At 36.6% G+C, this 12868-nt stretch overlaps 1 protein-coding gene, 1 long non-coding RNA gene and 1 other non-coding gene across 6 annotated transcripts in view; all 3 read left to right on the plus strand.

Moving 5' to 3' along the window:
• The window catches only part of Xpo4 (exportin 4), a 111360-nt gene that overhangs the window by 64382 nt on the left and 34110 nt on the right, over positions 1-12868 (plus strand). For all 4 annotated transcript variants that reach the window (XM_048341663.1, XM_048341664.1, XM_048341665.1 and 1 more), the window contains 2 exons: positions 4125-4282; positions 4516-4690. In XM_048341663.1, coding sequence (XP_048197620.1) covers positions 4125-4282; positions 4516-4690 — 333 coding nt within the window. The remainder of the gene's footprint in view (positions 1-4124; positions 4283-4515; positions 4691-12868) is intronic.
• Positions 1527-2549, plus strand: LOC125348446. The gene is made up of 2 exons (XR_007210372.1): positions 1527-1581; positions 1803-2549. It is a non-coding gene; the product is annotated as an uncharacterized LOC125348446 (long non-coding RNA).
• LOC125349760 lies at positions 8679-8784 on the plus strand. Its single transcript, XR_007210576.1, has one exon. It is a non-coding gene; the product is annotated as a U6 spliceosomal RNA (small nuclear RNA).

Raw genomic sequence — 12868 nt, forward strand, 5'->3', positions numbered from 1 at the left:
GGATCCCTGGGTCACACTTTGAGAACTACTTACTGTAGTAGTTTACCTTTTATAACACCCGACTTAAGTTAGTTTTATTTGATAGCAATTTATTTTAAATATTTCAAGTATAATTTCTTATAGGTTTCATTATAGTTCAGCCATATAATCCCACATTTACTTTTCACTTTAAAAATACGTGTATGCACTTGTGTGTTGAATGGTGATTTGCAGTTATAGGATAAGTACATAAGTTAGTTACAGTGACTTGGATAATATAAAGATGAATAAAGTCCAAAGAAAAGATCGATTAATGGGAAATGAACATTTGCTTAATCCTGACTATTAATTACAATTTCTTAATTTTTTATGTTTTCAAAATATTCTTTACAAGTTTCCTGATGGCCTTCTTTTGTGATTGAGCAATGTGAAACATTGTTATGTCTATAGTATGTACTTGAAAATATAGAACAGAGTTACATACATATCTGTGGGTAATAATTAAGAGATACTTTCCACAGAACTGTTTGGCCTGAGCATTAATTAATCACTTTACATTTTCTTTTTAAACCAAGGAAATGATAACTAAAAACACTATCAAGATCAAAGAGATAATTGTCAATAAAATTTAAAAACCCTGTTGCTGGCTTCATGTAACAGGAATTGTTTTGATATGAATCCAAGTTCAATTCTTTGGATTATTCACTCTGCTGAAAGTAGATCCCACTCCAGCAGTTTTTGAAAAGGTGAAAAACTTGCTGGCAGGACTGGAAACAACTCTACCAAATCTGAACAGCTGTCTAGACGGAGCAGACAGCTGCTCCTGTCAGCTGTGAACTATCACATGCAAATAACTGGAATTTGAAAGTTAACCCTTCTCGTTATCTTAGCAGTTTTGTGTATATAGTTAACATTTTCATTTAAGCAATTTTTGTTACTCATTAAAAAAACCAACATGGCTTAACTCTCTACTTGGTTCACCATTGTTAAGTTAGTTTTAGTTGTGAATTGATTATATAATTGAATCCCCACTCCCATTGGAGATAAGTTTCCCCCCAAATACCACAATTACCTTGAATTTGAGTAGATATAACATGCTGTTGCATGGGATGAAGACATCAGTTTGTTGATTATATTTGAAATTTGAAACAACTTTGCTTATACTTGTCCCTCACAAGTTTACAAGTGTGTTGGTTTTTCTTTCCTTCCTAAGGTCCTGAAAAAAACATTACATTTTCTTCCTAATTTTAATGGCAGGTTCTTTCTGGTCCAGTATATGGTCTCTTTTGTCTTTGCTTTTTGCTTAAATGTTAACACTCCTGCCTACGTGCACCACTTTAGGTATCACTTCACTGATGACTTCTAAATCTATATTCAGCACAAGCTGCTCCAGATTTTCAGAGCCTCATAATCCAAGTGCTTACTCGGTAAGCACTGGATGACCCATACACACCTCACATTTAATGTATTCCAGTAGAAGTTATCATATTGCTAACTTGCTATTTCTTTTCTTTTCTTTTTTTTTTTGGTTCCCTGACCGGGAAGCGAACTTGCTATTTCTTTATACTTGGGCTTGAATAGCCTTGCCACTTACCACCCCAGGTACTCTTTTTTTTTTTTTTTTTTTGGCCAGTCCTGGGCCTTGGACTCAGGGCCTGAGCACTGTCCCTGGCTTCTTCCCGCTCAAGGCTAGCACTCTGCCACTTGAGCCACAGCGCCGCTTCTGGCCGTTTTCTGTATATGTGGTGCTGGGGAATCGAACCTAGGGCCTCGTGTATCCGAGGCAGGCACTCTTGCCACTAGGCTATATCCCCAGCCCCCAGGTACTCTTAAAGACATGATCTCTCATCCCTCTGTTTCTTTCCCATATTTAGGTAAAGACTCCAGTCTTTAATTGTATAGCAAAATTTATCTTGAAATACATGTTTGCATATGAGGGAACTTGTTTGTAATTCCGACATTGGAAGAAAAGCATGAATCTTCCTCAAATAATTGCTTATCATGAGTTTTATGTGCCTCATATTTCAGAGACTATATAGTAAGCTTGCACAGTACAGACAGGTTCTGAGGACAGTTTATATTGCATTATCACTGTTAACTGGTTCATTGATGTATTCTTTTGATTCCTCACTCCTAGACTAGGAATGGATAACTATTTGGCTTTTAGATAGAGAAGATTGTGAGACAACTTTCTCTTATCCTAGAATGCCTTGTGTCTGTTGATAGGCTGTCTCTCTGGGTATCATATATAAAGGTTGATTGATTTTCCAAGAGGACAACATAAATTTAGTTCATAGTTATGAGATAAAGACTGTGTAAATGTATTACATATTATGTTCAAGAGTTCAGAAATAAGATAATGTACATATATGAATTTGTGTGTTATGCTTTGAATTTACTATTTAAACTTAAAATATATTGGAATATAATTTGAAAAGTACTTGTTTCCTAGACCAGGATTGTCAGACTCTCTATCAGATCAGATAGTATTTTAGGTTCTGTACATTATGTGATCATACTCACCTCAGACCCTGTAGCTCAGAAGAAGCCCAAGATTTAAAAAATAATAAAATAGAAACCCTCTGGTGAACCTGATATTCCAGTATAATGTCACTGGTGAGCATTAAATGTGAGCTTCATAATTTTCACAAATCACAAAATATGTTCTTTTTTCCTTAACCTTGCCAAAGCCATTCTTATCTTACAACAACAGAAAGAAAGCAAGATTTGGCTCAGGGACTGTGATTTATTGATTAACCCTTGTTCTAGAGCAAAGAATGAAACATATTTTAAGCCTGGTAGTAGGTCAATTAACTGATTTGCAGAGTGGATAGCCTGTTTTAAATCCCTTGGAATTGAGAGATTAGAATTTAATAGAACTATGAATCAGAAGTTACAATGTTCACTGTAGCCCACAGTGTGCCAGTGAATATTTAAAAGAAACATTTTCACCTCGAGTTATATATAAATGATTTGCAGGGTGGAAATGTACACTACCTGTCACTAATAGCAATTAAATATTCAATATTGTTCTTTTTCTAGAAAAGAATACTGAGAAAATAAGTGCTTATGGAAAGTAGAGAGTGATCACAGTAGATACTGAGTGTATTGTGATTAATAATACCATGTAATTTCTTCCTTGAATTTTTTTGGCTATTTCAATTATGCAAGATCACAGAAATGAAGCCCTTAATATCATCCAATACTATAAAATAGGACCAACATTTTGGAACCATTCTCTTTATACAGAATATTGAATGCTAAATGGTTTGCATTATTGTCAAGTCCGTGAAATAAAATCTAGACAGGCCTTTAAATGAATTTGTGTATAATTTAAAACATTTATTTAAAAATGCATTATTTGTAGTAATGATGTAGTTTAAAATAAGATTAAGTGTGGGCTGGGATTATGGCCTAGTGGCAAGAGTGCTTGCCTTTTATTCATGAATCTCTTGATTCGATTCCTCAGCACCACATACATAGAAAAAGGCCTGAAGTGGTGCTGTGACTCAAGTGGCAAAGTGCTACCCTTGAGCAAAAACGAAGCCAGGAACAGTACTCAGATCCTGAGTTCAAGCCCCAGGACTGGGAAAAATAATAAAAATAAGATTAAGTGGATTTAGGCACACTTGGAATTAATGTAAATATACATTTATATGTTGGTTGAATCAATGAATGAATGTCTGGGAACTGAGTGACATTGGTTTTCTAAGTGGGCAACTGTTTACTTCCCTAAGGCAGCATCTATATACTCTAGATTGAGCTTGTCTGCTAACTTTAGCAAGAAGCTGTAGTGAGGCATAGTTAGCATAATACAGATGACTGTCGTTGTTGCTGTTTTTAGAAGAAGCAGTATGTCTGACTGGCTGGCATCTGCTCCTCTCTTTGTTATAACATGCTGGAGACAGTTCAATTTTCAAAATACAGGGTGTCCTCAGTTAACAAATAGTGGATTTGGTTAAAATCATGGCCTAGCATGTCAGTTTTACTGTGGAATAATTTTCAAGTATAGTTTAGTTCAGGAATTAATTTTCTAGAAATGTCCAGCTGCAGTGAATTTTTCTCTTACCTTATTTGGCATGGTAGACACGTGACCCTTACAAAAGAAGAATATATTTTTATGGATTAGTAATTCTTTCTAACAGGTACACCGAAAAATCAGAGAAGATTCAGATATGGCACAAGATTCTCTGCAGTGCCTTGCCCAGTTAGCTTCTCTTCATGGACCCATCTTCCCCGATGAAGGATCCCAAGTCGATTATCTAGCACACTTTATTGAGGGATTACTCAATACTATCAATGGGTAGGTATACTTGCCCTTTATAGATGAAAGAAACTTCCCATTTTCCCCTTTGTTGCTTAAATAATGGAGAGGAAAGGAAACTAGTGGTTCCTCCCTCTGTTCTGTCTTTTAAAGTTGAGCTGTATAGCTAAGTTGAAATGAACATACAGAGATATGCCTTTAAAAATCAGTTGTTGATACTTGTATTTGGAAACGTGTTATAGACTTGATAATCCTCATTACTTTCTTTATAGGATTGAAATAGAAGATTCTGAAGCTGTGGGAATCTCTAGCATTATCAGCAATCTGATAACTGTGTTCCCTCGAAATGTTTTAACTGCCATTCCCAGTGAACTTTTCTCCTCCTTTGTTAACTGCCTCACACACCTCACTTGTTCTTTTGGGCGAAGTGCTGCACTGGAAGAAGTGGTGAGTGATATTCTGAAATAAATCATATCTATGTTTCTTAACGAAATACATACTTTCTTTAGAACATTTTCTCGTGCCAATGGTATAGCAGCTGTTGTTAAAGTTATTTTTCCTGTGTGTAAATTAGTGGCAAAATATGTTTGGAAACATGACCGTTGAAAATTTGTGGATTCAAATCAGGTTAGTAGATGAAATCTGTTGGTCCTATTAAACAAGAAATTTTAACAATGTTTATAGAGTGTTCATAACTTAGTGGTATGGCATGACTGTGTAATTTATGTATTTTAAGATTTTTTTACTTTTGGACTTAGTCAAAACTTACGCAAACATAATTTCATTGAAATCTTGGTGGTCATGCTTCGTTTAATGAGAGTGCTTTTAATGTTTTGGTAGTATCCTAAGGTGTAATAGTATATTTGGGTAGAATCTATTTTATCTTAAAATTAAGACAGTACAAGAAAATGTTTTTGGTACAAAATTTCAGATGTGTTTTACAAATTCTTTATTTATGTTTAGAGAACTAAAGCCCCTTGACAGCACAGCTGCTTTTGCAGCAGTTACTAAAACATTAATCATTGAAATTAATTTATTTTTTTTTCTACTTAGTAATTATTAAATTGTTGAAACTGTTATTTTTCTATGGGTTGAAATGGTATTCCTTTTAAAACATTAAAGGATAACATCTATATTTATAGCTAATCTGTTTCCACATATAATCTTGAGTGGTTTTAGTAGGGAGCTGGCAGTATCAATTTTTCCTGTCCCTTCAGATCTATACAAAGCTTAAAAGAGCTCAGGAAAGATTGTGTTTCTGTAGTTGATGACTTGATGAGAGAAAAACAACCAGGTCAGCCAGAGATTAATATAATGGAACAATGTAAGTCTCAAAGGAAATAAGTTTAAAGCCATCGTATATAAGATCTAAACTTCTCAGGAGGGTAATATATGTTCTAAACATGAAAATCTATGAAAAGTCAAGTATTCAAACTTCACTCAAACTCTTCTGTAGTGGTAACACATTCCTAGGTTTCTTGTACCATGGCTTCATTGTCCTTTTCCTTCTCCCTTGGTTTGTTTATTTTCTCTTCCAGGCCTGGTGGATTTAACATATTGTCACATATTTAGAAACACAGCTACCTTTTAGTTTCTTTATGTGGATTAAGGGTATTCCTAACATTTTAAAGACTTGCTTGGAAGTATGTGATCTTTTGGCTTGCCAATTTTATGTTCAGAATGTATTTCTTTTGACCAGGACGGTGACAGCTTGACAGTTTTTCTGCCCAGGTTTCACTAGAAATATTGGAGTGTAGCTAGATGTATCTTGTGCATATTTCACTAGAAAGAAGGCATCCTCAAGTTAGGATGGACCTACAGTCTCACTTAAGAAGTGTTATTTTAATCTGATTTCTCTCAGTTGATCTGTTTATATTTAATATCTTTCCCCCCCCCCCAAATAATTGGTTATCTGTTGTAATGGGCAGAGAAAAAAAACAACATTTTTGTAAAGCTTTGCATCGTGCAAGTCATCTTGGGCAGACATATTATAGCTAAAGTCTTAGTGGGCCCCGCATAAGTGATTTGCATGAAGATTAAAGAAATCCCCGTGAATGCTATTTCAAGCTCAGTGTTTTATCGTCTTGTGTGTGCTAGGGAATATGCAGTTAGTGCCAGAAGGTTATGAACAGATCCAGTCAAGCCATATTGGACCTTCCCCAGGACACAGCCACATTGCTTTTTGTTTCTTTCCTTGGTTACCCTGTGATTGTAGTCATGGTCCATGACACATTGTTTTTGTCCTGAGATGAAATAAATAATGAAATTTGAAAATTAAACATTAAATCAGCTTAGGTGTCAGCATGAAGCGGAAAAAGCCGTGAAATTGGAGCAGGGTGGCGGGGGAGGGGGGTGCAGAACAGTCACAAGCTAAGTAAGCATAAGGCACAGGTGCTCCAGCAAGCAGCTTCATCCCTCTTATGTTTCCTTGTTGATCAAGTCAGACTGCTAATTCCTTGTGTTTTATGTCTTGGGTGAACTATGAAAGCGTGTGTATGCTGTGTACATATCTTAACTAGGTTTTGTTTTGTCATGCCAATATTTTTTTTATTTTAATTTTAAAATATTTTTGCAGTATCAATTTTGGAAACTTGTTTTTGTTTTTTCTTTAATATTAAAGGAGTTTCTTTTTTCTAAGAAAACAGATTCTATATATGTAGGCTTGTATTGTGGTAAATCTTTTTTTGGCATTATGTTTATATAGGAATGTATAATAGATCCTGCTTTACTTTGTAAGCAGTTAATGTTTTCAGTGGTATTGTATTGCTATAGCAACAATGGAATAGAACATCTTCATTGGATAAAAATTCATTATTCTAATGTGTGTGTATGTGGGTTTGTGTGTGTGTGTGTGTGTGTGTGTGTGTGTTGTGTGTTTTGTGTGTTTTTGTTTTTGCTAGTCCTGGGGCTTGAACTCAGAGCCTGCACACTGTCCCTGACCTTCTTTTGCTCAAGACTAGCACTCTACCACTTGAGCCACAATTCCACTTCTGGCTTTTTCTGTGTACATGGTGCTGAGGGCTTCATGTATTCTAGGCAAGCACTCTACCACTAAACCACATTCCCAGCCCTCTAATGTTACTGTTCTGCTTTTAGCTTTTGTGTGAAGAGAATGCATCATGGCTATACCTAGATAAGCAATGAACTGGGAGTCTAAAAAACAATTCCAGTGTTTAGCCAAGTTGTTCTGGAGCTGTTAAAAGTTTCTTGGTATTTCTTAGGCTTCAGGAAGCCTCAAGAACTTTTTATTTTGCTAGTAATTGTGGAGACTAATTTGAATTAGTTCATTAAAATTTTAGGAAAATATGACTTGAGCTCTCTAGTTTATTTCTTAGTTTCTTTTGTCAGTAGCAAAGTTTGAATTCATGTCACAAATAGGATCATTGGAAAAACAACCACATGTTGAGTTGCATGAACAGAAATAGTGCTTGTGACAGTGATGAACATGTTTTGCATGTGTTTATGTGTGTGTGTGTGTGTAAAGGGGAGTAAGTGGTAGATGTACTTTATAAAAACTTTATAAAAATACATTTGTAGCTTTATCCCAAGACCAGCAGTTGTTATAAAAGTTTTACTTGATAAAAGTTGGTAGAAAGCTCCTGATGGAATAAAGCAGTTTTGTAATTTGTCAAGTGAATGAATGAGGATATTGCATTCAAAGGATTGTCCTTCTTGATTCAGGATTTAGATCCCCTAGATTATTAGGTAATTGCTTTTATTAGGAAGAGATGAGTGAGATGTATACATTGAAGCCAAATTATAGAGAAATGCAGAGCACATATTTTGGGGTGTGTGAGTATAAAGTAATATAGGGACTCAGACCAGGAAAGGGTTAAGAGGTTGGAAATTATGGTTTAGAATGGTAATGTCAGAACAGTGTAACTACGTAGTATAATCAAACCTTTTCTCATGAAAGGATCAGTTGTTTGAGAATTCTGCCATTCTTCACATAATTTTTTTTTTTTTTGCCAGTCCTTGGGCTTGAACTCAAGGCTTGGCCACTGTCCCTGGGCTTCTTTTGCTCAAGGCTAGCTAGCACTCTACCAGTTGAGCCACAGTGCCATTTCTGGCCTTTTCTGTGTATGTGGTACTGAGGAATCAAACCCAGGACTTCATGCTAAGCCACATTCCCACCCCTCCACAGTAATTCTTGATAGCTGGGAAAGAACATATTGATGAACACATAGAGAGCAAGATGGCTGGCTAGCCTCTACTTACCTGTTGTGCATGTGTGAATTTCTCTGGCCTAAACAATTGCAGGGAAAAAAATGAAATGAGAGGCACGAATGTTTTTAAGCCTTGTACATTACAACTATTCTTTTTCATAGTGATAATAGTTTTAGCTCTGTGAGGATATTTGGAAGAAAACTGGCTACCATTATAACTTGAATACAAATTCATATTTTTTCAAGTGTTTCAAGAGTTATCTCAATGAGTTCTTACTTCGGCAGCACATATACTAAAAACGGAGTGATACAGGGAAGAGTAGCATGGCCCTGTGCAAAGATGACATGCAAATTTGTGAATCCTTCCTGTATTTTTTTTTTTTGCCAGTCCTGGGGCTTGAACTCAGGGCCGAGCACTGTCCCTGGCTTCTTTTTGCTCAAGGCTAGCACTCTGCCACTTGAGCCACAGCGCCAGTTCTGGCCATTTCTGTATATGTGATGCTGAGGAATCAAACCCAGGGCTTCATGTATGAGGCAAGGACTCTTGCCACTAGGCCACATTTCCAGCCCCTTCCTGTATTTTTTTTTATGTAGGTTATTGTAACCCCCTCTGTACATCACCTTTACAGTAACAATAAACAGTTAAACGAAAGTGAAAAAAATTATTTCAATGAAGATGTGGGAGAACAGTGGAAGGTGGGGGGCCATTGATCAAGATGCATATTATTTTAAATTGTTTGAATGTTTTATTTAATTTGGGTGAATTATATAAACTGATTTGGAGAGATTAATAAGTTTTGATTGTTTAAATCATAGTGCAGAACCAGTATTTAATTTTTTTTTTGCCAGTCCTGGGCCTTGAACTCAGGGCCTGAGCACTGCCTCTGGCTTTTGTTTGCTCAAGGTTAGCACTCTGCCACTTGAGCCACAGTGCCACTTCTGGCCATTTTCTATATATGTGGTGCTGGGGAATTGAACCCAGGGCTTCATATATACAAGGCAAGCACTCTTGTCACTAGACCATATTCCCAGCCCCCAGTATTTAAATTTTAAACCTAGTGTTTGTTTTTTATTGCCAGTCCTGGGGCGTGGACTCAGGGCCTGAGCACTGTCTCTGACTTCTTTTTGCTCAAGGCTAGCACTCTGCCACTTGAGCCACAGCGCCACTTCCAGCTTTTTTTTTCTTCTATATATGTGGTGCTGAGGATTGAACCCAGGGCTTCATGTATACGAGGCAAGCACTTTTACCACTAGGCCATATTCCCAGCCCCGTGTTTGTTTTTTATAGAATATCTTTTGTGCTAGTCCTGGAGCTTGAATTCGGGGCTTGGGTACTGACCCTAAGCATTTTTGCTCAAGACTTGCACAGCTCCATTTCTAGCTTTTTGGTAGTTAATTGGAGATCAGGGTCTCACAGACTTTCCCGTACTGACTGGCTTTGAACAGTGATCCTCAGACTCAGCGGAGTAGTTTATTGGAGATGAGACTGTCAGGGACTTTCCTGGCCTGGCTGGCTTCAAACTGTGATCCTTAGATTCGAGACTCCTGAGGAGCTAGGATTACAAACTTGAGCCACCAGTTCACAGCTTGATACAGTATCTTTTCAGTGAAGTTTATTTACTAATTGATCTTCTACATAGTATCTCATAGTGTTTGTAATGCTTATATTTGATACATAATCAAATCTAACAGGCCTTGAGTTTAAAAATGAACAGTAAAATGTGAAAAGGGATTGCTCTTTGTCTCATCTGAAGTGGAGGAGTCCCTGTCATACCAGCTCACTAGGAGTGTTGCTGCACATTCAAGTCTGTAAATATATATTGCATACCTACTATGTGCCATTTGGAAACTACAATTTGGATTCTTGGTGTTTTTATTGGGGGAGTTGGTTTTTTTCCTTTTTAATCCTATGTCATTTATAGGATTCTTGTGTAGTTGCCATACTTGTCAAGTGTAATCAGTGTTTCTTGAGGGATTTCAGAATCCAGGATTACCATCAGCAGGTACTCTGAAGTTAAACTAAATCTCTACTTTAAAAATGTATATATGTAACTAGATAATGGGTTAATTTATTTGCATCTAACATTCAGAAATGTCTAAATTCTTCTTTTTTTATTGTGCTGGTACTGGGACGTAAACTCAGGGCTTCATGCTTTAGCTTGGATTTTTTTTTTTTTTTCCATCAAGCTCTACCACTCTAGCCACAACTCTGTTTCTGGCTTTGGAGATAGATATCATGCACTTTTCTGCCTAGTCTGGCTTCGAACCATGATCCTCAGATCTTAGCCTCCTAAATAGCTACAGCTCCTGGCCTAAACACTTTCTTGAGTATAGTTTATGAAGTTATTTTTATCAGTTTTCTATTGCCATATTTTCCTTAAGTGACCTAATACAATAAAACAATCTGAATGCTTAGAGCAGACGAATGAGAATATTAACAAATATCTCTCTTTGACATTTTGGTCTTTCGTATATCTTTGTTAACGAAAATATTGTTTGTGATGTTATTGGTCTTTAGGGCATGCTAGTACATGTAAATTTTTATGTGGTAAATTCAGAAATATGAACAACTCTGCATGATTCACTTAGATAAAGAAACAGCACATTGAGCCAAGCCAGTGGTTCACACCAATAATTCCAGAGCTCCAGGTGTTGTGATTCCAAGATGGTTAAGTTCAAGTTCAACCTGAATTATGTAATGATACCTTGTCTGAAAAAGAAAAAAAAAGTATAAGGAAGGCAAAATGAAAGGAGGCTGGCTATATTGATAAGAGATTTTTCCCTCTTAAATTTTCCTGGGGCTTTTTACTTTTATTGTTTTCCTTTTCTCTAATTGCAAGCATACTTTGGTTGTATAACTTGTTCCTGATTTTTTTCATCTTGTCTGTAAGGGAACATTGATAGTGAACTTGCTGGCTAGTGTTTTTGGTAATTTATCCAAGCCCATATGACCAATGTAGTTGATTTTATTTCTACTCTCAGATTTTTAAGAAGAATCATTAGAGCCTAGTGTCAGCCTCAAGCTGGAACTATAGATCCCAGAGCTCTGTAAAGTCAAACCCATGTCATTATGTGAATTTTTTTTGTTTGTTTCTGTGAAACTGCTTTGGAATCTTACTTTCCTTAACTAACTCATGTTGTATTTACATGTGAAATTGTTTTTTTTGTGAAAATAATTTTTCACTGGGGATGTAGCTCAGAACACGCTTAAGCATGTTCACGGCTCTTGGATTGGTGTTTACCAAAAAAGAAGAGAGAAAACAAAAGAATTTTAATGTCAACAAAAAGAGCTTGCTAATTTCAGGGCAAAGATTTGGAGTTGCCTTGATAGCTATTTACTTTTTATGACAAGAAATACAGTGGGTTGGATTACAGCTAAGTAACTACTAGTGGCCATAGTATTATTCTGCTAGGGGTGGAGTGGAAGTTGTTTGCAGTATACTCAGCAAAAAAAAAATTATAACCACTGGAATAAAATTTATGTGTATACATTTGTAGTTTCTGGCAACAGATTTACGTAGATAACCATGTATGTAAAACATATTTTAGAGCAGTTCCATAACCATCCCCTCAACATGTAGTTTTCTTCCTGTTGGACACTCCTACCAGTGTTCCACACAGAAGTCGCACATTTCTTACAGTTGAATCTGTCATTTCCATCAGTTCCTTTATGTGTGATTCCTGTTGTTCTGTTGGTTGGGACAATGGATAATGATATGTGCCATAAGAGGATCATACAGAATAGTTTCACTGTGTACCCTCACTGCCACCTCTGATAACCACTGGTGTTTTGTTTTTGTTTTTTGTTTTGCCAGTCGTGAGGCTTGGGACTCAGGGCTGAGCACTGTCCCTGGCTTCTTTTTGCTCAAGGCTAGCACTCTGCCACTTGAACCACAGCACTACCTCTGGCCCTTTCTTTTTATGTGGTGCTGAGGAATAGAGCCCAGGGCTTCATGCATGCCAGGCAAGCACTCTACCTCTTAGCCACATTCCCACCCCCACCATTCATCTTTTTTATGGTTCCTGTAGGTTTGCTTTTCCCCAAATGTTTTATACCTAGAATAATTTAGTGATCATAGATTTTAGGCTATGAAATAAACTCATTGTGTAAAAGGGAGGCCAATTTCTGTACTAAGAGTTATCTTTCCAAAATATCATTTGACAGCATTTTTACAAAATATTTAGAACTATATTGGAATTATGTACTCAACACATAAAACAAAGCATAAAAGCTTTTGTGGATATATGTGTGTGACAATGAGAGAGAAGGTCTGCAAAGTCCCTCCTAAACACTTGCAAGTTAATTCTGTGCACTGAAAGAGAATGTTGATATCATAGTTTGATTATTACCTTCTCTACCCTGCATTTCCAAATGGATAAAGTAGGGTCAAGTAGTCTCATAAGCCCTAAGCCCCTCTCCAAAGCCTTGCTGGCAGCAGGCCCAACCATACCCAGAGCA

The sequence above is a fragment of the Perognathus longimembris genome, chromosome 3 (assembly GCF_023159225.1).
Source record: "Perognathus longimembris pacificus isolate PPM17 chromosome 3, ASM2315922v1, whole genome shotgun sequence".
Classification (NCBI taxonomy): domain Eukaryota; kingdom Metazoa; phylum Chordata; class Mammalia; order Rodentia; family Heteromyidae; genus Perognathus; species Perognathus longimembris.